Source organism: Carettochelys insculpta, chromosome 34, assembly GCF_033958435.1.
Source record: "Carettochelys insculpta isolate YL-2023 chromosome 34, ASM3395843v1, whole genome shotgun sequence".
Classification (NCBI taxonomy): Eukaryota; Metazoa; Chordata; order Testudines; family Carettochelyidae; genus Carettochelys; species Carettochelys insculpta.
The window spans coordinates 733805-758117 of NC_134170.1; the positions used below are offsets into that span (position 1 = coordinate 733805).

General features: G+C 72.5%; 4 protein-coding genes across 6 annotated transcripts; 1 reads left to right on the top strand and 3 right to left on the bottom strand.

Annotated features, from left to right (window-relative positions):
* Window positions 1-223: 223 nt before the first annotated feature.
* LOC142005653 (transmembrane protein 272-like) lies at window positions 224-6596 on the bottom strand. Of its 3 annotated transcripts, none has more exons than XM_074982957.1 (5): window positions 6449-6596; window positions 1448-1539; window positions 1319-1369; window positions 1038-1226; window positions 224-465 (listed from the first exon to the last, which is right to left on the bottom strand). In XM_074982957.1, exons 1-5 carry the CDS (start codon window positions 6463-6465, stop codon window positions 248-250), a joined length of 567 nt encoding a protein of 188 aa, XP_074839058.1. In that variant the 5' UTR covers window positions 6466-6596; the 3' UTR covers window positions 224-247. The 3 variants fall into 3 exon arrangements, with proteins under 3 accessions (XP_074839058.1, XP_074839060.1, XP_074839059.1); XM_074982959.1 differs by lacking the exon at window positions 6449-6596 and adding an exon at window positions 4630-4693; XM_074982958.1 differs by lacking the exon at window positions 6449-6596 and adding an exon at window positions 3280-3619.
* Window positions 5907-8063, bottom strand: MBLAC1 (metallo-beta-lactamase domain containing 1). Its single transcript, XM_074982956.1, has 2 exons — window positions 7782-8063; window positions 5907-6630 (listed from the first exon to the last, which is right to left on the bottom strand). The coding sequence occupies exons 1-2, from the start codon at window positions 8023-8025 to the stop codon at window positions 5921-5923; spliced, it is 954 nt and encodes a 317-aa protein (XP_074839057.1). The 5' UTR covers window positions 8026-8063; the 3' UTR covers window positions 5907-5920.
* A 520-nt stretch (window positions 8064-8583) lies between these two features.
* On the bottom strand, window positions 8584-11930 carry CNPY4 (canopy FGF signaling regulator 4). Its single transcript, XM_074982890.1, has 6 exons — window positions 11834-11930; window positions 10700-10826; window positions 10037-10133; window positions 9267-9389; window positions 8803-8920; window positions 8584-8714 (listed from the first exon to the last, which is right to left on the bottom strand). Exons 1-6 carry the CDS (start codon window positions 11928-11930, stop codon window positions 8584-8586), a joined length of 693 nt encoding a protein of 230 aa, XP_074838991.1.
* Window positions 11931-11983: 53 nt separating this feature from the next.
* TAF6 (TATA-box binding protein associated factor 6) lies at window positions 11984-23295 on the top strand. The gene is given in 16 exon segments (XM_074983053.1): window positions 11984-12255; window positions 13018-13201; window positions 13504-13590; window positions 14255-14408; window positions 14500-14556; window positions 15313-15426; window positions 15708-15850; window positions 16391-16468; window positions 16843-16944; window positions 18092-18274; window positions 18688-18762; window positions 18848-18973; window positions 19603-19776; window positions 22158-22355; window positions 22751-22894; window positions 22896-23295. Coding segments are annotated over 16 exon segments (2289 nt in total). The 5' UTR covers window positions 11984-11998; the 3' UTR covers window positions 23109-23295.
* Window positions 23296-24313: the final 1018 nt, after the last annotated feature.

A 24313-nucleotide genomic window follows, 5' to 3' on the forward strand; every position in this document is an offset into this window, starting at 1 on the left:
CCCTGCAGGAGCCCCCCAGCAACACAGCAGTTTGAGGGTTCCCCATAGAGGTCCCCCCTTTAGTCCCCCCACTCCCCTGCAGCAAGGTGGGCCCCCCCCCCCCAAAAGGGGGTACAAAGGGAAGCTGGTGGGGCTGCCCTTCAGCTGGGCAGGGCTTTGTGGAAACCCCCCCCCCCAAGGCATCTCCCCCTGCCCCACACAGGACCAGACAGCACAGACCAGCTGCGGTTTACCACTTTATTCCCCGCTAGGGGTCAACGCCCCCCCGGTGCAGCCAGGGCAGATGGGCCCGGACCAGCAGCAGGCAGCCCAGGATGGTCAGGGCGGCCGCCAGCGCCACGCCCAGCCCCACATAGACCAGGGTGGTGAGCCAGAAGGCGAAGAGGTAGAGCGGCCGGGCGCAGAACCGGGGCTGGCCCGGGTGGCCGTAGTCCGGAGGGTAGATGGAGTAGACCCACACGTTGCCTGCGGGGAGGAGAGTGCCAGTCAGCGGCGCAGGGGCGTGCCAGGCCTGGCACAGCCGGGTGCCAGTCTCAGCTCCCCGCTTCCTGGTGGGAACAGCCTGGCATGGGACTAGGGGGAGCCCAAGGGGGGGCAGCCAGGGCCCCGGTGCGCAGCAGGAGCCTGGCAAGTGGCCAGGGGAGCTGCTGGGGGCCTGAGTGGCCCAACAGTGGGGCAGGGAAAACCCAGCAGAGGGGCAGCCATGGGGGCAGTAGTGAATGGGGAAACAGGGCCGGGATGCCCAGCAGGAGCCACGCGGGCAGCTGGGAGGCGAGGGGCAGGGGGAGCCAGCAGGAGCCAGGGGGCTAACCCAGCAGTGAACCAGGGGGCCAGCTGGGAGGTGAGGGGCAGGGGGAGCCCAGCAGAGGGGCAGCCAGGGGGCCAGTAGCAAATGGGGCAGCCAGGGCCAGGATGCCCAGCAAGCAGAGGGGGTGCCCAGCAGGAGCAGGGCAGCAACCGACAGGGGCCCGGGGGGCAGCAGGAGTCAGGGGGCAGGCAGGGCAGCCGTGGGGCAGCCAGGCGGAGGGGGCACTCACCGGCGATGAACCAGGCGAAGAGGAAGAGGAGGACGGTCCCCCGGCAGCCGAGGGCGCCCAGGCTGAGCTGGGCGCCCTCCTCACAGGGTAAGCAGCTGAGGACCAGCAGCAGGAGGAGCACCGCGCCCTCCACCAGCAGGTAATGGGGCAGTAGGGGCTGGCAGGGGCACTGGCCCAGGTACAGGGCGCCTGGTGGGGACAAGAAGAGAGGGGTCAGGTTCGGGGCACCCCACAGCAGGGTGGGGGGAGCTGGGGGTCACTGACCCCACCCAGACACTCACCTATTACGATGCTGGCGACGGGCAAGGCGCAGAACAGGATTTTGGCCAGCACTGGAGGGGAGAGAGCAGCGGGTAAGGGGCAGGTGAGGGGTGCGACCCCCAGGCCTCCCCCTCCTGCCCCACACGTACCGCTCAGCGCCGGGTGGACAGGTGCCTCCTGGATGCCGGGCAGCAGCGGGGCCCGGACGCCAGTGGGGTCCTCAGCCATGGCACAGCCGGCGCTGGAGGGGGATTAGAGCGGGTCATACCCCATGGTGCGACCCCCAGCCCCACACCCTGGGCCACGGCCCTGCACTCTGACACCCAGCCCCACCCATGACCCACAGCCCCTGCACCCCCCAGCCCTGCCCGTCCCCTCACTCCCGCCCCACAGCCCCTGCATCCCCCAGCCCTGCCGGTCCCCTCACTCCTACCCCCCAGCCCCTGCATCCCCCAGCCCTGCCCGTCCCCTCACCCCACCCCACAGCCCCTGCATCCCCCAGCCCTGACCATCCCCTTGCTCCCACCCCACAGCCCCTGCATCCCCCAGCCCTGCCGGTCCCCTCACTCCCACCCCACAGCCCCTGCATCCCGCAGCCCTGCCGGTCCCCTCACTCCTAACCCCACAGCCCCTGCATCCCCCAGCCCTGCCTGTCCCCTCGCTTCCGCCCCACAGCCCCTACATCCCCCAGCCCTGCCGGTCCCCTCACTCCCACCCCACAGCCCCTGCATCCCCCAGCCCTGCCGGTCCCCTCACTCCCACCCCACAGCCCCTGCATCCCCCAGCCCTGCCGGTCCCCTCACTCCCACCCCACAGCCCTGCCGGTCCCCTCACTCCCGCCCCACAGCCCCTGCACCCCCAGTCCTGTCGGTCCCCTCACTCCCACCCCCCCAGCCCCTGCATCCCCCAGCCCTGCCGGTCCCCTCACTCCTAACCCCACAGCCCCTGCATCCCCCAGCCCTGCCGGTCCCCTCACTCCCGCCCCACAGCCCCTGCACCCCCCAGCCCTGCCCGTCCCCTCGCTCCCACCCCCACAGCCCCTGCACCCCCAGCCCTGCCGGTCCCCTCGCTCCCGCCCCACAGCCCCTGCACCCCCCAGCCCTGCCGGTCCTCTCACTCCTAACCCCACAGCCCCTGCATCCCCCAGCCCTGCCTGTCCCCTCGCTCCCACCCACAGCCCCTGCATCCCCCAGCCCTGCCAGTCCCCTCGCTCCCACCCCCACAGCCCCTGCATCCCCCAGCCCTGCCGGTCCCCTCGCTCCCGCCCCACAGCCCCTGCACCCCCCAGCCCTGCCGGTCCTCTCACTCCTAACCCCACAGCCCCTGCATCCCCCAGCCCTGCCTGTCCCCTCGCTCCCACCCACAGCCCCTGCATCCCCCAGCCCTGCCAGTCCCCTCGCTCCCACCCCCACAGCCCCTGCATCCCCCAGCCCTGCCTGTCCCCTCGCTCCCACCCCCACAGCCCCTGCATCCCCCAGCGCTACCGGTCCCCTCACTCCTAACCCCACAGCCCCTGCACCCCCCAGCCCTGCCGGTCCCCTCACTCCCACCCCCACAGCCCCTGCATCCCCCAGCCCTGCCGGTCCCCTCACTCCTAACCCCACAGCCCCTGCATCCCCCAGCCCTGCCGGTCCCCTCACTCCCACCCCACAGCCCCTGCATCCCCCAGCCCTGCCGGTCCCCTCACTCCCACCCCACAGCCCCTGCATCCCCCAGCCCTGCCGGTCCCCCTCACTCCCACCCACAGCCCCTGCATCCCCCAGCCCTGCCTGTCCCCTCGCTCCCACCCACAGCCCCTGCATCCCCCAGCCCTGCCGATCCCCTCACTCCTAACCCCACAGCCCCTGCATCCCCCAGCCCTGCCTGTCCCCTCACTCCTAACCCCACAGCCCCTGCACCCCCCAGCCCTGCCGGTCCCCTCACTCCCACCCCAGGCTTTTCTCTAGTACTCGTACCTTGAGTCTCTCTCAAGGACACTCACCTGGGGCCGGGCCGTTTATAGCCCCCACCCAGCGCAGGGGACGTGGGGCCCAGCAGCTGCTCCTTATAAGGACATTGCCCAGCAGTGGGGCTGATTACATGTGGGGAGCTCGGACCTCCGAGCCCAGCTGGAACCCATCAGGGGGGCCGCCTGCCAAGGGGTCAGGCTGGGAGCCCGACACCTGGGTTCTCTCCCCGGCGCTGGGAGGGCAGTGGGGGCTGGTGGTTAGAGCAGGGGGCGGGAGCCAGGACTCCTGGGTTCTCCCTGGCGCGCTGGGAGGGCAGTGGGGGCTGGTGGTTAGAGCAGGGGGCGGGAGCCAGGACTCCTGGGTTCTCTCCCGGGCGCTGGGAGGGCAGTGGGGGCTGGTGGTTAGAGCAGGGGGTGGGAGCCAGGACTCCTGGGTTCTCTCCCCGGCGCTGGGAGGGCAGTGGGGGCTGGTGGTTAGAGCAGGGGGCGGGAGCCAGGACTCCTGGGTTCTCTCCCGGGCGCTGGGAGGGCAGTGGGGGCTGGTGGTTAGAGCAGGGGGTGGGAGCCAGGACTCCTGGGTTCTCTCCCTGGCGCTGGGAGGGCAGTGGGGGCTGGTGGTTAGAGCAGGGGGCGGGAGCCAGGACTCCTGGGTTCTGTCCCCGGCGCTGGGAGGGCAGTGGGGGCGGGTGGTTAGAGCAGGGGGCGGGAGCCAGGACTCCTGGGTTCTCTCCCTGGTGCTGGGAGGGCAGTGGGGGCTGGTGGTTAGAGCAGGGGATGTGGTAAGTATCAGATTCTCAACTGAACTTCTTTATATTTTGTGCTGAGCCAGGGAAAAGTTTTCTGCAACAGACACTAAAGCCACAGGGCTGGGGAGCAGGGCCTGGCCCCTCTAGGGGCGCCGGCTCCCCCGGCCCAGGGCAGGACTGGCTGGCTCAGGGGGTGGGAATGGGGCAGGGCCTGGCCCCTCTAGGGGCGCCGGCTCCCCCGGCCCAGGGCAGGACTGGCCGGCTCAGGGGGTGGGAATGGGGCAGGGCCTGGCCCCTCTAGGGGCGCCGGCTCTCCCGGCCCAGGGCAGGACTGGCTGGCTCAGGGGGTGGGAATGGGGCAGGGCCTGGCCCCTCTAGGGGCGCCGGCTCCCCCCGGCCCAGGGCAGGACTGGCCGGCTCAGGGGGTGGGAATGGGGCAGGGCCTGGCCCCTCTAGGGGCACCGGCTCCCCCGGCCCAGGGCAGGACTGGCTGGCTCAGGGGCAGGGAAGGGGGCAGGGCCTGCACCTATGTGATGAGTTTGCCAAGTCTCTGCCCCAAACTCCCCTCAGGCACATCGTGCCCCAGCACAGGCCCAGGGCCCCCAGACAGAGCTCGGGGGGTGGGGGAGCTGCTCACCTACCCACTGGGGGCTCTGGCAGCCGGGACTCCTGGGGCTCAGGGTGGAGTGGAGCCTGCAGGGCTCTTCCCCCGTGTCAGCAAGCGCCAACCGCAGCTGAAAACAGCTCAAGCCTGACTTCCTGCCCGGGTCACGGGGTAAAGGGGGGGCATTGGGAGAGCTGGGGGGCAGGGACGCCAGGCTACTGCTCTGGGGCGGGGCGGGCAGTGACTCGGGGACCCCTCGCCCGGCGCCGAGATGCGCCCACCTCTGGGGCGGGGCGGGCAGTGACACAGGGACCCCTCGCCCGGCACCGAGCTGCGCCCACCTCTGGGGCGGGGCAGGCGGTGACACGGGGACCCCTCACCCGGCGCCGAGATGCGCCCACCTCTGGGGCGGGGCGGGCAGTGACACGGGGACCCCTCACCCGGCGCTGGGATGTGCCCACCTCTGGGGCAGGGCGGCTGGTGACACGGGGACCCCTCGTCTGGCGCCGAGATGCGCCCACCTCTGGGGCGGGGCGGGCGGTGACACGGGGACCCCTCACCCGGCGCTGGGATGTGCCCACCTCTGGGGCGGGGCGGGCGGTGACACAGGGACCCCTCGCCTGGCGCCGAGATGCGCCCACCTCTGGGGCGGGGCGGGCGGTGACACAGGGACCCCTTGCCCGGCCCCGAGATGCGCCCACCTCTGGGGCGGGGTGGCCAGTGACACAGGGACCCCTCGCCCGGCACCGAGATGCGCCCACCTCTGGGGCGGGGCGGGCGGTGACACGGGGACCCCTCACCCGGCGCTGGGATGTGCCCACCTCTGGGGCAGGGCGGCTGGTGACACGGGGACCCCTCGTCTGGCGCCGAGATGCGCCCACCTCTGGGGTGGGGTGGCCAGTGACACAGGGACCCCTCGCCCGGCGCCGAGATGCGCCCACCTCTGGGGCGGGGCGGCTGGTGACACGGGGACCCCTCGCCCGGCGCCGAGATGCGCCCACCTCTGGGGCAGGGCGGCTGGTGACACGGGGACCCCTCGCCCAGCGCCGAGATGCGCCCACCTCTGGGGCGGGGCGGGGCAGCTCTTTATAACGGGGCTCAGCCCTCCTTTTGTTCCGGCTGTTGGGCAGGCGCTCCGTTTCTCCGTCCCACAAACAGGGCTGCATTCCGGTGACCCCCAGGCCACGTGCCGGCCTGGCAGCGGCAGGGGAAGCCCAGCCATGGGGCCTGGCTTTCTGGCTGGGCTGCAGGGTGCTGAGGTCTCAGAAACAGGGGGGCGGAGGGCGGGGCAGCTGGAAGACCCCCACAGCCAGAGGCAAGCTGTTTAATTCGGCTCCGGGGCCTGCGGCTCCCCCCTCAGCACACGGAAAGGGGGCCCGTGGCCGGGGATGACCACGTCGGCCACGCTGAGCGCCCACCGGCGGCTGCGTTCCTGCCGGGCCGGGTCCTCGCTCAGCCCCCGCCAGACGTCCTCGTCGGCCTCCCGCTCGAAGAGGTCCCCCGCCACCAGCACGGAGCCCAGGGCCGTGCCCTGCACCAGGACGCTGGTGTGGGCGGCCGTGTGGCCCGGCGTGGGCACCACCTCCACGCGCCCGGGGTCAATGGGGTAGGGGGCGCCGGCCCCCAGGCCGTGGGGCAGGTAGAGGCCCCGGCCCCGGCTGAGGTCGAAGCCCACCAGCAGGGTGGCCTGGGGGAAGAGGTTGAGGTTGCCAGCGTGGTCGGAGTGGCCGTGCGTGCAGACCACGTGGGTCACGGCGCCGGGGGCCACCCCCTGGGCTGCCAGCTGGGCCAGTAGCTGCTCCCGGCCCCAGGGGCCCCCCGTGTCCACCAGGGTGAGCTGGGGGCCCCGCACCAGCGTGACGGAGCCATCGGCCTCGGTGCGCCCGTCCGGCAGCGCCCGGCTGTAGCCCTCCTGCAGCACCAGCACCGAATAGGGGGTCCCGGGGATGAGGGGGGCCCCCAGGGGCGCCGTGCACACGGGGGGGCCGCTCATGGGGGGGCCGGGGTCAGAGGTCTGCGCCGGACGCTGCCGCCCTAGGGAGAGACAAGGGCGGGTGAGAGGCTGAAAGCGAGGGGGGGGGTGGGGCTCGTCCCTCCCCCCTCAGCCACTGTGCACCCCACCCCACACTGTGCCCAGCGCCCCGCCCCATTCCCCAGCCAGCCCCCTATGCACCCCACCCCCCGGCCTGGCCTCAGCCCCCACTCCACTTCCCAGCCAGCCCCCTGCGCACCCCACCCCACAGCCCAGCCCCACACTGCGCCCAGCGCCCCGCCCCACTCCCCAGCCAGCCCCCTGCGCACCCCACCCCACAGCCCAGCCCCACACTGCGCCCAGCGCCCCGCCCCATTCCCCAGCCAGCCCCCTGCGCACCCCACCCCACAGCCCAGCCCCACACTGGGCCCAGCGCCCCGCCCCACTCCCCAGTCAGCCCCCTGTGCACCCCACCCCCCTGCCTGGCCTCAGCCCCCACTCCACTTCCCAGCCAGCCCCCTGCGCACCCCACCCCACAGCCCAGCCCCACACTGCGCCCAGCGCCCCACCCCACTCCCCAGCCAGCCCCCTGTGCACCCCAGCCCCCCAGCCCACTCCCCAGCCAGCCCCCTATGCACCCCACCCCCCAGCCCAGCCCCACACTAGGCCCAGCGCCCCACCCCACTCCCCAGCCAGCCCCCTGTGCACCCCACCCCCCGGCCTGGCCTCAGCCCCCACTCCACTTCCCAGCCAGCCCCCTGCGCACCCCACCCCACAGCCCAGCCCCACACTGCGCCCAGCGCCCCGCCCCATTCCCCAGCCAGCCCCCTGTGCACCCCAGCCCCCCAGCCCACTCCCCAGCCAGCCCTCTATGCACCCCACCCCCCAGCCCAGCCCCACACTGGGCCCAGCACCCTGCCCCACTCCCCAGCCAGCCCCCTGTGCACCCCACCCCCCAGCCCACTCCCCAGCCAGCCCCCTGTGCACCCCACCCCCCAGCCCAGCCCTCTATGCACCCCACCCCCCAGCCCAGCCCCACACTGGGCCCCACACCACTCCACTCCCTAGCCAGCCTCCTGTGCACCCCAGCCCAGCCCCACATTGGGCCCCTCCCCCTGCCCCCCACTGCCCCTCCCCACAACCGCCCCCCCCCATACTCCCCCAGCTCCCATCCCCCACCCCCTGCCCAGAGGCCCCCCTCCCCCGCCCTTACAATGGTCTCTCCCGCGGGCAGGCGGGGCACGCGTCAGCCCAGACCGGAAATGGCTCCCTGGCGCCACCACGTGGGGAAGAGGGGGGGCGGGCTCCTCGGCGGAAGTGACGGACGGGAAGCACTCCTCCGCCGGCCGCCGCCATCTTGGGCAAGCTTCCGAGAGGAGGGGAGAGGCGGACCGGAAGCAGTTCCTGGGCGCCGCCATCTTGAAAAGCTTCCTGGAGAGGCCCGCGGGCGCCGCCATGTTGGAATCGCGGGGACGGGAGGCGCCGAGGGACAAACATATAGCACACGCCTGCTCCCCTTTCCCCGACCCCAGCCCCCCAAGCACTGTCCTGCCCCACAGCCTGGCCCCCCACATCACCCCAGCAACCAGCCAATGAGCAAAAAGTCCCTTTATGGGGGTGCTCGACCCAGCAAATGGAGACAGACGGGCGGGCAGGAGGGCGGGGGAGGAGATGGGGGGTGCACCCCCTCTTTCTACGTCATCTTTGTACCCACTTTTCCTCCCTGCAATGAGCGGTCTCCCCTCCCACCCCAGGTCATCCAACACCCCCCCGGGGGTTGGGGTTCCCGTCGTGTGAAACACGTGCCCCTTTCCCGCATGGGTAAGTAGAGGCCTGCCCAGGGGAATCCGCAGCAGCGGCTGCAGCCTGCGTAACGGGGCCGGGCGTGCTCCCCGCCCTCCCACCTCTGCGCACCCCGGGGGAAAGGCACAAAAAAGACAGCTCTGCCCCCCACACCCAGGACCCCAAATCCTCGGGGCGTGTGGGGGGGAGAAAGGCAGCTGGGGGTGACCCCCTCAGAGCTCCCCGGAGTCATGAGTGGCCTGGCTCGGAGACGTGGGGGGAGTTTCTGTCCCTTTCTCCTCCTCCTCCTCGCCCTGGGCTCCCTCGCCGTCCTTCTTCCCGGTCCAGACCTCGCTCAGGCAGCCTGCGCGGGCAGAGAGGGGTGCATGGGCTCGGGGCCTGCCCAGCCAGGGCCGGAGAGGCGGCTGGCTCTGGGGTGGGGTGTTACACACCTGTCTCTCCAGCCCTCAGTACACTTCCCTCGCACAGGAAGGCTCCCAGCGCCGTGTCCTGGTGGTGGAAATACCAGTCCTCCACCACGGCCTCATACACCTCCAGCATCGACTCGCACTGTGGGCACCGGGCACCCAGCTGTGAGGGGGGCAGAGCCCCATGGCTGTCACCTGCCCACGGGCCCCACCCAAAGCCCTGCCAGTGGTGAGAGCAGGGGGCTGGGAGCCAGGACTCCTGGGTTCCCTCCCCGGCGCTGGGAGGGCAGTGGGGGCTGGTGGTCAGAGCAGGGGCCAGGAGCCAGGACTCCTGGGTTCTCTCCCCGGTGCTGGGAGGGCAGTGAGGGCTGGTGGTGAGAGCAGGGGGTGGGAGCCAGGACTCCTGGGTTCTCTCCCTGGGGTCAGGGGCAGGGGGGAATCTATCATCATTAACTCCCATCCCACACACCTCTTCCTTGGGTCCTCACCTGCTGCTTCAGCTGCATCACCTCCACAGATGGCTCATCCCACAGCTCCACAGGGATCCCCAGATCCACCTTCACCCCTTTGCTCACCAGGTTCTTCAGTGTGTTCATGGTCTGGCTCTGACCCTGTGGGGAGAGAACCCAGGAGTCCTGGCTCCCACCCCTGCTCTAACCACCAGCCCCCACTGCCCTCCCAGCGCCAGAAAGAGAACCCAGGAGTCCTGGCTCCCACCCCTGCTCTAACCACCAGCCCCCACTGCCCTCCCAGCGCCAGAAAGAGAACCCAGGAGTCCTGGCTCCCACCACTGCTCTAACCACCAGCCCCCACTGCCCTCCCAGCGCCGGGGAGAGAACCCAGGAGTCCTGGCTCCCACCCCTGCTCTAACCACCAGCCCCCACTGCCCTCCCAGCGCCAGAAAGAGAACCCAGGAGTCCTGGCTCCCACCACTGCTCTAACCACCAGCCCCCACTGCCCTCCCAGCGCCGGGGAGAGAACCCAGGAGTCCTGGCTCCCACCCCTGCTCTAACCACCAGCCCCCACTGCCCTCCCAGCGCCAGGAAGAGAACCCAGGAGTCCTGGCTCCCACCACTGCTCTAACCACCAGCCCCCACTGCCCTCCCAGCGCCGGGGAGAGAACCCAGGAGTCCTGGCTCCCACCCCCTGCTCTACCCACCAGCCCCCACTGCCCTCCCAGCGCTGGGGAGAGAACCCAGGAGTCCTGGCTCCCACCCCCTGCTCTAACCACCAGCCCCCACTGCCCTCCCAGCTGTACCTTGGCGTAGCGAAGGCTGCCTGGGCGCTCTGCATGGACGCTGTAGTGCAGGAACCGCTCACACACGCTCTCCAGAGCCTCGGTGAGGCGGGTTTCCCTAGGTGGGCGGATGGTGGAGCGGGATTGTGAGGATTTGGGGAGCAGAAAAAGGGTTGTGTGCAAATCCCAGTGCAGCTGGTGGCACTAGAGGCAGGATCAGGGCCCTGGGCTGGATGCAGCTTTTCATAGGTCCCACCCCACAGTCTGACCACCAGCCCCCACTGCCCTCCCAGTGCCGGGGAGAGAACCCAGGAGTCCTGGCTCCCGGCCCCCTGCTCTACCCACCAGCCCCCACTGCTGGGGAGAGAACCCAGGAGTCCTGGCTCCCACCCCCTGCTCTGACCACCAGCCCCCACTGCCCTCCCAGTACCGGGGAGAGAACCCAGGAGTCCTGGCTCCCAGCCCCTGCTCTGACCACCTGCCCCCACTGCCCTCCCAGTGCCGGGGAGAGAACCCAGGAGTCCTGGCTCCCAGCCCCTGCTCTAACCACCAGCCCCCACTGCCCTCCCAGCGCCAGGGAGAGAACCCAGGAGTCCTGGCTCCCAGCCCTGCTCTACCCACCAGCCCCCACTGCCCTCCCAGCACCTGGGAGAGAACCCAGGCGTCTGGGGTCCCCGCACGTACGAGGTGTTGTATTTGATGCGCCTCTTCCGCGCGCCTGAGTCCAGCACCTGCCCCAGCTCCAGCACCTCCTTGGAGCGGCCGCTCTGGGCCAGCAGCTCCTGCAGCTCCAGGCTCAGGTACTTACACACTGGGGGGTGGCGGGGGCCAGGGGTCAGCCCTCCTGCTCCCCCCATTGCATGGCTCTGTCCCCTCCTGTGGAGCTGTCTGTCCCTATGGTCTCCCAGCCCTTCGCTGACCCAGCCCGGTCCTGCAGCACGTCCATGACCCCCCTGAGAGCCACAAATGGGCATTCTAGCCCCCCGCCGGTCTCTATAACCCCGTACGGGCCATAGGGGTGTCTGGGGGAGGTATGCAGCTGGGGACTGAGCCAGCCTGCGGCTTGACTGGGCCGTACAGGTCCCCGCAGACTGGTTCATACGGCCGCCCCGCGGATTGGTCCGTACGTCCCCTCCATGGACTGGACTGTACAGGCCCCCCGCTGACTGGTCCATACAGCCCCCCACCCATGGACTGGTCCTTATGGAACCCGCCCATGGACTGGTGCTTATGGCTCCTGCCCATGGACTGGTCCGTATGGCCTCCCACCCACGGACTGGTCCATACAGCCCCCCACCCATGGACTGGTCCTTATGGAACCCGCCCATGGACTGGTGCTTATGGCTCCCACTCCACGGACTGGTCCGTACGGCCTCCCACCCATGGACTGGTCCATACGGCCCCCCACCCATGGACTGGTCCGTACGGCCTCCCACCCACGGACTGGTGCTTACAGGCCCCCCCCATAGAAAGGTCTGTATGGCCCTCCATGGCCTCATGCATATCTTTGGAGACCTCCCCTCTGGGCGCTGACCCAGACAAACCCTGCTTAGTGTGTGCCTGGCTGCCCCTGGTCCCTATAACCCTGTAGGGACCAATCGCTATGGGACTATACGGACTGGTCCTTATAGCCCCATATGGAGCCCAGGCGTGTCTGGGGAGAGCTCCCCTCTGGGCACCAACCCGTCCACCCCTGGTAAGCTTGTGCCCCCCGCCTGGCTGCCTCTGGTCCTTACAGCCTTGTATGGACCGGTCCCTACAGGCCCCCTATGGACTGGGCCCCTGGCAGGGCGTGGCCCCTTTAAGAGCCCCCCATACCTTCGCAGGGGGTGGGCTGCCTCTCGTCCTCCTCCTGCCCCGCCCCCGCGCCCGCCAGCAGCGCCAGCAGGGGGAGCCACATGGCAGGGAAGTGCATCGCTGGCCCTTTAAGGGGGAGCTGGCATCGAGCATGCGCAGTGAGCGCCGGGGTGGGCCGGCCGGCGCATGCGTACGGGGGAGGCGGGCCGGCCAGAGGCAGTCTGCGCGTGCGCCCCACGGCCCCGGCCTCGGGGGCGGTGCGCATGCGCCCATGGATTCGCCCACCGCCGCCCCGCCCCACGCGGTCCCGCGCATGCGCACCCGCAGCAGACAGGCGTTCCCCGCCTGGCACGGCGGCGCCCTCCTGGCGGGGCTTCGGGTACCCCCCGCGTTCCATCCCGCGCCTGCGCAGTGCTCGCCGGAGCGGGCCCCGCCCCGCGGAGGTGCTCGGGTCCTGGCAGGGGTGTAGTGCCGGGGGGGGCGAGGCGCGGGGAGGGGGGAGCTCTGAGTGGGGGGTGGCTGTAGGGGCGGCGCAGCTGCCAGGATTGGCGGGAGGGGGCGGGGAGGCAGCGCGGGAGAGGGTGGGAGCGCCGGGGGCGGGGCTAAAGGAGGGGCTGGGAGTGAGGGAAGGGGCGGGGCCAGGGGAGGGGCTGGGAGAATGGGAGGGGCGGGGCCAGGCACAGGGGCGGGGCTAAGGGAGGGGCCGGGGAGGTGTACACCTGTAGGCGGGGCCAGAGATGGGCGGGGCTAAAGGAGGGCGGGGAAGGGCGGGGCCAGGCACAGGGGGCGGGGCTAAGGGACGTGCTGAGAGTAAGGGACGGGGTCAGGCAGAAGGAGGCGGGGCCGGGGAGGGGGCTGTGGGCGGGGCCAGGGAAGGGTGGGGCTAAAGGAGGGCTGGAGGTATGGGGAGGGGAGGGGCCATGCAAAGGGAGGCAGGGCTAAGGGAGGGGCTGGGGTATGCAGGGGGCGGGGCTAGGTAGAAGGGGGTGGGGCCAGGGTGGGGAGTGGTATGGGGAGGGGCGGGGCTAAAGGAGTGTGGAGTAGCCAGGGGGTGGAGCTATGGTCTGGGGGTGGAGTTTCTGGGGAAGGGGTGGAGCCAGGCATGGGGCGGAGCTAGGAGTGGAGGGGTGGAGTGATGGGGAGGGCGAGACCCCGCAGGGCGTGGGAGAGCTCCCCCGTGTCTGACCCCCAGCTCTGCCCCACAGGGTGGCGGCGGGGCGCGGGGCCATGGCGGCGGTGGAGGAGAAGAAGGCCAAGCTGAGCCACACGCTGCTGCCGGCTGAGTCCATGAAGGCCATGGCCGAGGCTGTGGGCATCGCCCAGGTGCCCGAGGAGACCTGCCAGCTGCTGGCCGACGACGTCAGCTACCGCATCAAGGAGATCGCCCAGGTACGGGGCGTGGGAACCCCAGCCCCCCCCCGCCCCCCGGGATCACCCAGGTACGGGGCGTGGGAACCCCAGCCCCCCCCGCCCCCGGGATCGCCCAGGTACGGGGCGTGGGAACCCCAGTGCCCCCGAGATCGCCCAGGTACGGGGACAGTCCCTCCCACACTGCCTGGTTCCCGCCCTCGCCGCGGGGATCCCCCACATGCCAGGCTCCTGCCCAGGTGCCCCCTCCCCTGGGGTGCCGGCCCTAGGGCCGGGGAGGGGCCCAAGGGGCGCCAAGCCCTAACCCCCCCGTCTCCCCGCAGGACGCCCTCAAGTTCATGCACATGGGCAAGCGCCGGAAGCTGACTACCAGCGACGTTGACTACGCCTTGAAGCTGAAGAACGTGGAGGTAACAGGGCTGGGGGGCAGCCCCCCTGCGGTGGGGCTTGGGGGCGGGACGGGCTCTGCGGGCGCTCTTCAGAATGGGGCGGGGTGCATGGAGACGGCTGGTGCGCCCCTGCCTGGTGGGCCAGGCGTGCATCGCACAGGGGCCGTGCAAGGGACAGGCATGCATCGCACGGGGGCTGTGTGAACACGCACGTAAAACCCGGGACCGGAATGCATTGACCATCAGAGCCAGATGTGCATTGTACGAGTGCTGTGCAAGGGCCAGGTGCCTGTTGCACGGGGGGGTGGGGCGTATGAACGCACAGGTGAAACCACAGGAGCAGAACGTATTTACCGCTAGGGCCAGGCGTGCATCGCACGGGGGCGTGTGAGCATGCACATAAAACCACGGAACCAGAATGTATTTACCATCAGGGCCAGGGTGTGCATCACACAGGGGCCGTGCAAGGGCCAGGCGTGCATTGCACGGGGGCCGTGCCAACGGGCAGGTAAAACCACAGAACAAGGCTGTATTTACTATCCGGAGCCGCCGTGCGTCGCACGGGGGCCGTGTAACAGGCTGGTAAAGCGGCAGAAGGCTCAGCCGGGGGCTTTCCCCTCGGGAGGAGCGGGGGACCTCGGCCGTCGGCCCCGGCTCGGCCCCTCACCCCCTGTTTGCCCCCCAGCCGCTGTACGGCTTCCACGCCCAGGAGTTCATCCCCTTCCGCTACGCCAGCGGGGGCGGGCGGGAGCTCTACTTCTACGAGGAGAAGGAGGTGGAGCTGAGTGACATCATCAACACGCCCCTGCCCCGCGTGCCGCTGGACGTCTGCCTGAAAGGTGGGGGGCGCCCGGGGGCAGGGGCTGGGGCACCAGGCCGGGGTACGGCCGGGCCAGGCTTCACCCCCCACCTCTCTCCGTCTCCTCCCAGCTCACTGGCTCAGCATCGAAGGCACCCAGCCGGCCATCCCCGAGAACCCGCCCCCAGGTGAGTGGGCGTCACCAGCCGCCCCGCCCCAGAGGTGGGCGCATCTCGGTGCTGGGCGAGGGGTCCCTGTGTCACCGGCTGCCCCGCCCCAGAGGTGGGCGCATCTCGGCGCCGGGCGAGGGGTCCCTGTGTCACCAGCCGCCCTGCCCCAAAGCTGGGCGCATCTCAGCGCCGGGCGAGGGGTCCCTGTGTCACCAGCCGCCCCGCCCCAGAGGTGGGCGCATCTCGGCGCCGGGCGAGGGGTCCCCGTGTCACCAGCCGCCCCGCCCCAGAGGTGGGTGCATCTCGGTGCCGGGCGAGGGGTCCCCGTGTCCCCGGCCGCCCCTCCCCAGAGGTGGGCGCATCTCGGCGCCGGGCGAGGGGTCCCCGTGTCACCGGCCGCCCCGCCCCAGAGGTGGGCGCATCGTAGCGCCGGGTGAGGGGTCCCTGTGTCCCCAGCCGCCCCGCCCCAGAGGTGGGCGCATCGTGGCACCGGGCGAGGGGTCCCCGTGTCCCCGGCCGCCCCGCCCCAGAGGTGGGCGCATCGTGGCGCCGGGCGAGGGGTCCCCGTGTCCCCGGCCGCCCCGCCCCAGAGGTGGGCGCATCGTGGCGCCGGGCGAGGGGTCCCCGTGTCCCCGGCCACCCCGCCCCAGAGGTGGGCGCATCTCGGCGCCGGGCGAGGGGTCCCCGTGTCACCAGCCACCTTGCCCCAGAGGTGGGCGCATCGTGGCGCCGGGCGAGGGGTCCCTCCCCGTGTGACCGGCCGTCTCTCTCCAGCCCCGAAGGAGCAGCAGAAAGCGGAGGCCACGGAGCCGCTGAAGCCGGCTAAGCCGGGGCAGGAGGAGGCGCTGAAGGGGAAAGGGCAGAACGCAGCCGCCCCGGACGGTAAAGGTGGGTCCCGGGGGGTGGAGGTGGAGCTGTGGGGGGGCGTATCCCGCGGGAGGGGGGTCGGCGTGGGGCTGTGGGAGGTCCCACCACTCCTGCTCCCCCAAGGGAGGAGGAGGCGGCCCTGGTGCCAGAGGGGGAGGGGCTAAATGGACAGGGTGGGGCTGGAGGAAGGACTCCCAGTGATGGAGGGGGTGTGGCCAGCCAGAGGGGGCGGGGCTGTGTGGCAGGGGGCGGGGCCCAGCAGAAGGGGTGGGGCAGGGCCGTGCTCACCCCCTGCCCCCCAGGGAAGGAGAAGAAGGGGCCGGTGCTGGAGGGGGCCCCCCTGAAGCTGAAGCCGCGCAGTATCCACGAGCTGTCCGTGGAGCAGCAGCTGTACTACAAAGAGATCACCGAGGCCTGCGTGGGGTCCTGCGAGGCCAAGCGCGCCGTGAGTGAGCCCCGGAGCCACCTGCCCCCCTGTGCCCCCCCCGGGCTCCCCTGTGCCCCCCTGGACCCACCTGCCCCCCTGCGCCCTGCTGCTGGGCTCCCCTGTCCCCCTGCGCCCCCCTCGGGCTCCCCGGGCTCCCCTGTGCCCCCCCGGGCCCCCTGTGCCCCCCTCGGACCCACTTGCCCCCCGTGCCCTCCTGCAGGGCTCCCCTGTCCCCCTGCGCCCCCCTCGGGCTCCTCTGTCCCCCTGTGCCCGCCCCGGGCCCACCTGCCCCCCTGTGCCCCCCTCGGGCTTCCCTGCCCCCCCCCCGCGTCCCCCTGCACCACCCCGGATGCTTTGCACCCCCCCCGTGGGCTTCCCGCCCCCCCATGTCTCCCTACAGGGCTTCCCTGCCCCCCCCCCCATGAGCACCCCGGGTTTGCCTGGGCTCCTGCCAGGCTGAGGCAGCTGGGCGAGCCCCTGGTCCTCCCGAGCCTGCCTGTGTCGTGGGGGGCTCCCCTCTCCCGCCCCCGGTGACAGGCCGCCGGTCTCTGCCCCCAGGAGGCCTTGCAGAGCATTGCCACGGACCCCGGGCTGTACCAGATGTTACCCCGCTTCAGCACCTTCATCTCCGAGGGGGTAAGGGGGGACCTGTCGGTGCACCCCACACTGGGGGGAGGGTGGGCCAGGACCCCTGGAATGTCACCTCCCAGGCCGTCCCCTCCGAGCTGGTCTCCCCCTGTGACCCCCCCGGGCTGGGGGTGGGGATCTGAGCCAGGCTCCCCCCAGGCCGTCCCCCCCGGGATGGGGGTGGGGATCTGAGCTGGGCTCCCCCTGTGACCCCCCGGGGCTGGGGGTGGGGATCTGAGCCGGGCTCCCCCCAGGCCGTCCCCCCTGGGCTGGGGGTGGGGATCTGAGCCGGGCTCCCCCCGTGACACCCCCGGGCTGGGGGTGGGGATCCGGGCCGAGCTCCCCCCCCGACTCCATGCTGACTGTTTCCCACCCCCCCGCAGGTGCGAGTCAACGTGGTCCAGAACAACCTGGCGCTTCTGATCTACCTGATGCGGATGGTGAAGGCCTTGATGGACAACCCCACCCTGTACCTGGAGAAATACGTGAGTGGGTCCCGGCCGTGGGGCGGGGGTCCTGCGAGCCCAGCCGGACGGGGAGAGGCTGTGGTCACACCATGGGGCCCAAGGGCGGGGCTGGATACCAGAGTGGGCGGGGCCAGCCGAAGTGGGCGGGGCCGTGCTCAGGCCATGACCGCCCCAGGGAAGGGTTGGATGTCGGAGTGGGCGGGGCCAGCCAGGGTGGGCAGGGCCAGGCTCAGGCCATGAACCCCCAGGGAAGGGTTGGATGCTGGAGTGGGAGGAGCCACCTGGGGTTCGTGGGGCTGTGCTCAGGCCATGGACCCCCCCCAGGCAAAGGTGGGATGCTGAAGTGGGCGGGGCCAGCCAGGGTGGGCGGGGCCATGCTCAGGCCAGGACCCCCCAGGGAAGGGCTGGGTGCCGGGGTGGGCGGGGCCGTGCTCAGGCCAGGACCCCCCCAGGGAAGGGCTGGGTGCCACGGTGGGCGGGGCCAGCTGGGGTGGGCGGGGCTGTGCTCAGGCCAGGACCCCCCCAGGGAAGGGCTGGGTGCCGGGGTGGGTGGGGCCGTGCTCAGGCCAGGAGCCCCCCCAGGGAAGGGCTGGGTGCCGCGGTGGGCGGGGCCGTGCTCAGGCCAGGACACCCCAGGGAAGGGCTGGGTGCCGGGGTGGGCGGGGCCATGCTCAGGCCAGGACCCCCCAGGGAAGGGCTGGGTGCCGCGGTGGGCGGGGCCGTGCTCAGGCCAGGACACCCCAGGGATGGGCTGGGTGCTGGGGTGGGCGGGGCCGTGCTCAGGCCAGGAGCCCCCCCAGGGAAGGGCTGGGTGCCGCGGTGGGCGGGGCCGTGCTCAGGCCAGGACACCCCAGGGAAGGGCTGGGTGCCGGGGTGGGCGGGGCCATGCTCAGGCCAGGACCCCCCAGGGAAGGGCTGGGTGCCGGGGTGGGCGGGGCCATGCTCAGGCCAGGACACCCCAGGGAAGGGCTGGGTGCCGGGGTGGGCGGGGCCATGCTCAGGCCAGGACCCCCCAAGGGAAGGGCTGGGTGCCGGGGTGGGCGGGGCCAGCCGGGGTGGGCGGGGCCATGCTCAGGCCAGGACCCCCCAGGGAAGGGCTGGGTGCCGGGGTGGGCGGGGTCAGCCGGGGTGGGCGGCGGCTGACCCCCGGCCCCGCCCTCCCCAGCTGCACGAGCTGATCCCGGCGGTCATGACCTGCATTGTGAGCCGGCAGCTCTGCCTGCGGCCGGACGTGGACAACCACTGGGCCCTGCGGGACTTCGCCGCCCGCCTGGTCGCCCAGATCTGCAAGAACTTCAGCACCACCACCAACAACATACAGTCGCGCATCACCAAGACCTTCACCAAGGTGGGCGGGGCCTGGGGAGAGGGGGCGGGGCCAGGGAAGAAGAGGCGGGGTCTGGGGAGAGGGGGCGGGGCCTGGGTGGAAGGGGCGGGGCCTGGAGAGGGGGTGGGGTCTGTGGAGAGGGGGCGGGGCATGCGGGGAAGGGTGGGGGCTGGGCAGGGGCAGGGCCAGGGGAGAGGGGGCAGGGCCAGGGGAGAGGGGCGGAGTCTGAAGAGGGGCGGGGACTGGGTAGAAGGGGTGGGGCCTGGAGAGGGTGGGGTCTGTGGAGAGGGGGTGGGGCATGGGGAGAGGGGGTGGGGGGCTGTGCAGGGGCAGGGGCAGGGCCAGGGGAGAGGGGCGGGGCCTGTGCGGGGGGCGGGGTCTGCAGAGAGGCAGCGCTCACCCCCCCCCCCCCCCCCCCGCTGGCTGCCCCGCAGAGCTGGGTGGACGAGAGGACCCCCTGGACCACGCGCTACGGCTCCATCGCCGGCCTGGCCGAGCTGGGCCACGACGTGAGTGGCGGGAGGGGGGAGGCGCGGGGGGCGGGCGGGCGGGCGGGGGGGGACCCCCCGGCTGACGGCTGCTCCCCCCCCCCAGGTGATGAAGACGCTGATTCTGCCGCGGCTGCAGGCGGAGGGCGAGCGGGTCCGCGCCGTGGCCGAGGGGCCCGTCGTCAGCAACATCGACAAGATCGGGGCCGACCACGTCCAGAGCCTGCTGCTGGTGGGTGGCGGCCCGGGGGGGCGGGGCCTGGGGCCGGGGGGGCGGGGCCCCGGGGGGGTCCACCATTGATTGTCAGCTTCGTTATCTTTCCAGTTGTTTCTTGTTGGCTGCTTCTCCAGCCTCTCTTATTTCCTGGGCTCCGCCCCTTTCTCTCGGGCTCCGCCCAGTCCCTCCGGCTCCGCCCCCTCATCCCTCCTACTTCCTGGGCTCCGCCCCTTTCTCTCGGGCTCCGCCCAGTCCTTCCGGCTCCACCCTTCTCTCCTGGCCCCTCCTATTTCCTGTGCTCCGCCCCTTTCTCTCTGGCTCCGCCCCATCGCCTACTCCCTACCCCTCCCTCCTGGCCCCTCCTACATCCTGGGCCCCGCCCCTTTCTCTCTGGCTCCGCCCCATCGCCTACTCCCTACCCCTCCCTCCTGGCCCCTCCTACATCCTGGGCCCCGCCCCTTTCTCTCTGGCCCCGCCCAGTCCCCGAGGCTCCACCCTTCTCTCCTGGCCCCTCCTATTTCCTGTGCTCCGCCCCTTTTTCTCTGGCTCCGCCCAGTCCCCAAGGCTCTGCCCCCTCCCCTGGGCCCCGCCCCTTTCTCTCTGGCCCCGCCCCCACTCACCCCCACCCCCTCGGCACCCCACAGAAGCACTGCGCCCCGGTGCTGGCCAAGATCCGCCCCCCGCCCGACAACCAGGACTCGTACAAGGCCGACTACGGCTACCTGGGCAGCCTGCTCTGCAGCCACGTGGTGAAGGCCCGGGCCCAGGCCGCACTGCAAGCCCAGCAGGTCAACCGGACCACCCTCACCATCACCCAGGTACCCCCGCCGCACGGCCGGGGGGGCAGGGAGGAGGTTCCCCGGGTCCTGGGCGGGGCAGGGAGCCCCAGGGGGAAGAGGGGGTCCCCGCAGGCTGGGGGGGCAGGGAGGGGGGTTCCCGGGGGGCAGGGAGCCCCGGGGGCAGAGGGGGTCCCCGCAGGCCGGGGGGCAGGGAGGGGGGTTCCCCAGGGAGCAGGGAGCCCGAGGGGGTCCCCGCAGGCCGGGGGGGCAGGGCAGAGTGTTCCCTGGGGGGCAGGGAGACCTGGAGGAAGAGGGGGTCCCCGCAGGCTGGGGGGGCAGGGAGAGGGGTTCCCATGGGGCAGGGAGCCCCAGATGGAAGAGGGGGTCCCCGCAGGCCGGGGGGGCAGGGCAGAGTGTTCCCTGGGGGGCAGGGAGCCCCGGGGGAAGAGGGGGTCCCCGCAGGCTGGGGGGGCAGGGAGAGGGGTTCCCATGGGGCAGGGAGCCCCAGATGGAAGAGGGGGTCCCCACAGGCCGGGGGGGCAGGGCAGAGTGTTCCCTGGGGGGCAGGGAGCCCCGGGGGAAGAGGGGGTCCCCGCAGGCTGGGGGGGCAGGGAGTGGGGTTCCCATGGGGCAGGGAGCCCCAGATGGAAGAGGGGGTCCCCACAGGCCGGGGGGGCAGGGCAGAGTGTTCCCTGGGGGGCAGGGAGCCCGGGGGGAAGAGGGGGTCCCCGCAGGCTGGGGGGACAGGGAGAGGGGTTCCCATGGGGCACGGAGCCCCAGATGGAAGAGGGGGTCCCCACAGGCCAGGGGGGCAGGGCAGAGTGTTCCCTGGGGGGCAGGGAGCCCTGGGGGAAGAGGGGGTCCCCGCAGGCTGGGGGGCAGGGAGAGGGGTTCCCATGGGGCAGGGAGCCCCAGATGGAAGAGGGGGTCCCCACAGGCCGGGGGGGCAGGGCAGAGTGTTCCCTGGGGGGCAGGGAGCCCGGGGGGAAGAGGGGGTCCCCGCAGGCTGGGGGGACAGGGAGAGGGGTTCCCATGGGGCACGGAGCCCCAGATGGAAGAGGGGGTCCCCACAGGCCAGGGGGGCAGGGCAGAGTGTTCCCTGGGGGGCAGGGAGCCCTGGGGGAAGAGGGGGTCCCCGCAGGCTGGGGGGCAGGGAGAGGGGTTCCCATGGGGCAGGGAGCCCCAGATGGAAGAGGGGGTCCCCGCAGGCCGGGGGGGCAGGGCAGAGTGTTCCCTGGGGGGCAGGGAGCCCCGGGGGAAGAGGGGGTCCCCGCAGGCTGGGGGGGCAGGGAGTGGGGTTCCCATGGGGCACGGAGCCCCAGATGGAAGAGGGGGTCCCCACAGGCCGGGGGGGCAGGGCAGAGTGTTCCCTGGGGGGCAGGGAGCCCGGGGGGAAGAGGGGGTCCCCGCAGGCTGGGGGGGCAGGGAGAGGGGTTCCCATGGGGCAGGGAGCCCCAGATGGAAGAGGGGGTCCCCACAGGCCGGGGGGGCAGGGCAGAGTGTTCCCTGGGGGGCAGGGAGACCTGGAGGAAGAGGGGGTCCCCACAGGCTGGGGGGCAGGGAGGAGGGTTCCCATGGGGCACAGAGCCCCAGATGGAAGAGGGAGTCCCCACAGGCCGGGGGGGCAGGGAGGGGGGTTCCCCAGGGAGTAGGGAGCCCGAGGGGGTCCCCGCAGGCCGGGGGGCAGGGAGGAGGGTTCCCGGGGGGCAGGGAGCCCCGGGGGCAGAGGGGGTCCCCGCAGGCTGGGGGGGCAGGGAGGGGGGTTCCCATGGGGCAGGGAGCCCCAGATGGAAGAGGGGGTCCCCGCAGGCCGGGGGGGCAGGGCAGAGTGTTCCCTGGGGGGCAGGGAGCCCCGGGGGAAGAGGGGGTCCCCGCAGGCTGGGGGGGCAGGGAGTGGGGTTCCCATGGGGCACGGAGCCCCAGATGGAAGAGGGGGTCCCCACAGGCCGGGGGGGCAGGGCAGAGTGTTCCCTGGGGGGCAGGGAGCCCCGGGGGAAGAGGGGGTCCCCGCAGGCTGGGGGGGCAGGGAGAGGGGTTCCCATGGGGCAGGGAGCCCCAGATGGAAGAGGGGGTCCCCGCAGGCCGGGGGGGCAGGGCAGAGTGTTCCCTGGGGGGCAGGGAGCCCCGGGGGAAGAGGGGGTCCCCGCAGGCTGGGGGGGCAGGGAGAGGGGTTCCCATGGGGCAGGGAGCCCCAGATGGAAGAGGGGGTCCCCACAGGCCGGGGGGGCAGGGCAGAGTGTTCCCTCGGGGGCAGGGAGCCCCGGGGGAAGAGGGGGTCCCCGCAGGCCGGGGGGACAGGGAGAGGGGTTCCCATGGGGCAGGGAGCCCCAGACGGAAGAGGGGGTCCCCGCAGGCCATGCCAGGCTGCAGGGCCAAGGTCCGTCCGTCCGACCGCCCCTGCGTATCCGTCTCCCCGGCAGCCCCGGCCGACGCTGACCCTGTCGCAGGCCCCCCAGTGCCCCCCGCGGACCCCCAGCATCATCAAGGTGCCCAGCTCCATCACGCTGCCTGTGCAGAGCCTGGTCTCTGGGCGCCCCTCCACCCCTACCCAGCCCTCCCCGCCCCCCACCAAGTACATCGTCATGTCTTCCGCCTCCGGCAGCAGCGCCTCCCAGCAGGTAGGGGGCGCCAGCCCTGCCTCGGTTTCCCCTCGCCTGGGGCTGGCAGCGGTGCCGCGCTCTGCTGGGTTGGGGGGGGGGCTGCCCCGGGAGCAGCTCGGGGGGCTGGCGGGGGTGGGGTGGGGGTGGCCGGGCTGGGCTCCCTCCAGGTGGATTTCGGGGGTGGGGGAAGGAGGGGCCGGGCCGGGTTGGGCTCCCCCAGGAGGGTTGCGGGGGGCCGGCGGGGGCGGGGGAAGGAGGGGCCGGGGCTGGGCTCCCCCAGGAGGGTTGCGGGGGGCCGGCGGGGGGCGGGGGAAGGAGGGGCCGAGCTGGGCTCCCCCCAGGAGGGTTGCGGGGGAAGGGGGGCCCAGCCCCCCCCAGGCGTGGGGGGCTCTGACCCCCAGCTCTCTCCGCAGGTGATAACCTTCAGCACCAGCCCGGTGGGCGCGAGCCCGGCCCCAGCGAGTGGGGCCCCGGCCCTGTCCCCGGCGGCCGTGCAGCCGGTGGTGAAGCTGGTCTCCCCCGCCCCGGCCCCGGCCCCGGCCCCCCCCAGCGCAGCCGCCCCCCCCCGCCAGCAGCGTGCAGAAGTACATCGTGGTCTCGCTGCCCCCCCCGGGCGAGGGGGGCAAGGCGGGGGGCCCCCCCGCCCAGCTCTCGCCCTCGGCCCCCCCCAAGCCCGAGTCGGCCGACAGCCCCCAGGCCCCCCCCGCCCCCTTCGGCAAGGCCAACGGGGCGCAGGGGGGCGGGGCCGGCTCGCCCCAGCCCTCCCAGTGACCCCGCCCCCTCGTGCGAGGCCCCCGGCCCACGGTGCCTCGCTGGTGACAGGGGACATCTGCCTCCTGCTCCCCTCCTCCCCGTGGGGGGCACCCAGGGCTGGTGGCTGGGGGGCTGGTGTGGGGGTTTCTCTGGGTCCCCTGCTGTACACCCGCCCTGTCCCGAATAAAGCCGCCTGTGCCCCTTCTGCTGTTTGTGTGCTGTGGTGGGCGGGGCCTGGCTCCGGGGGGTGGTGCCCCGGCTCGCACGGGGCCAGTCGCTCGGGTCCTGGTGCCCCAGCTCACACGGGGCCTGTTCCCGGAGTCCTGGTGCCCCACCTCGCACAGGCCCGGTCTCTGGGGTGCTAGTGCCCCACCTCACACGGGGCCGGTCGCTGGGGTCCTGGTGCCCCAGCTCGCACGGGGCCTGTTCCCGGAGTCCTGGTGCCCCGCCTCGCACAGACCCGGTCTCTGGGGTCCTGGTGCCCTGCCTCGCATGGGGCCGGTCGCTGGGGTCCTGGTGCCCCGCCTCGCACGGGGCCGGTCGCTGGGGTCCTGGTGCCCCAGCTCGCACGGGGCCTGTTCCCGGAGTCCTGGTGCTCCGCCTCGCACAGGCCCGGTCTCTGGGGTCCTGGTGCCCCGCCTCGCATGGGGCCGGTCGCTGGGGTCCTGGTGCCCCACCTCGCACGGGCCTGGTCTCTGGAGTGCTGGTGCCCCAGCTCGCACAGGGTCAGTCTCTGGGGTCCTGGTGCCCCACCTTGTACGGGGCCTGTTCCTGGAGTCCTGGTGCCCCGGCTCGCACGGGGCCGGTCTCTGGGGTGCTAGTGCCCTACCTCACACGGGGCCTGTTCCTGGAGTCCTGGTGCCCCACCTCGCACTCCCCCACTCACACAGGACCCCCCAGCTGCGCTGTGCGCTGTTTTATTGCGTCTGCAGGACCCCCGAGCCCTCCCGGTTCCAGCCCGCGCTGGGGGTCCTTTGCCAGCCCGCTGGGGCAGCTCCGCCCAGGCCGGGGAGCAGTGGGGTCCCCCTGGGGCGCCCCGGCAGGGGCTTCACATGGCCGTGAGCGCAGCAGGCCAGGCGTGGGCCCCCTGGGCTGTGCGGCACGGCCGGGCCGGTTCCTGGGCGCACCCAGGGCTCCACCAGCTTCAGTCGCGGGGGGGATCCAGCCGGGGGGCTCTGGGAGCTGCAAGGGGCCCTCGGGTGGGGTCTTCGGCCCGGCTGCCT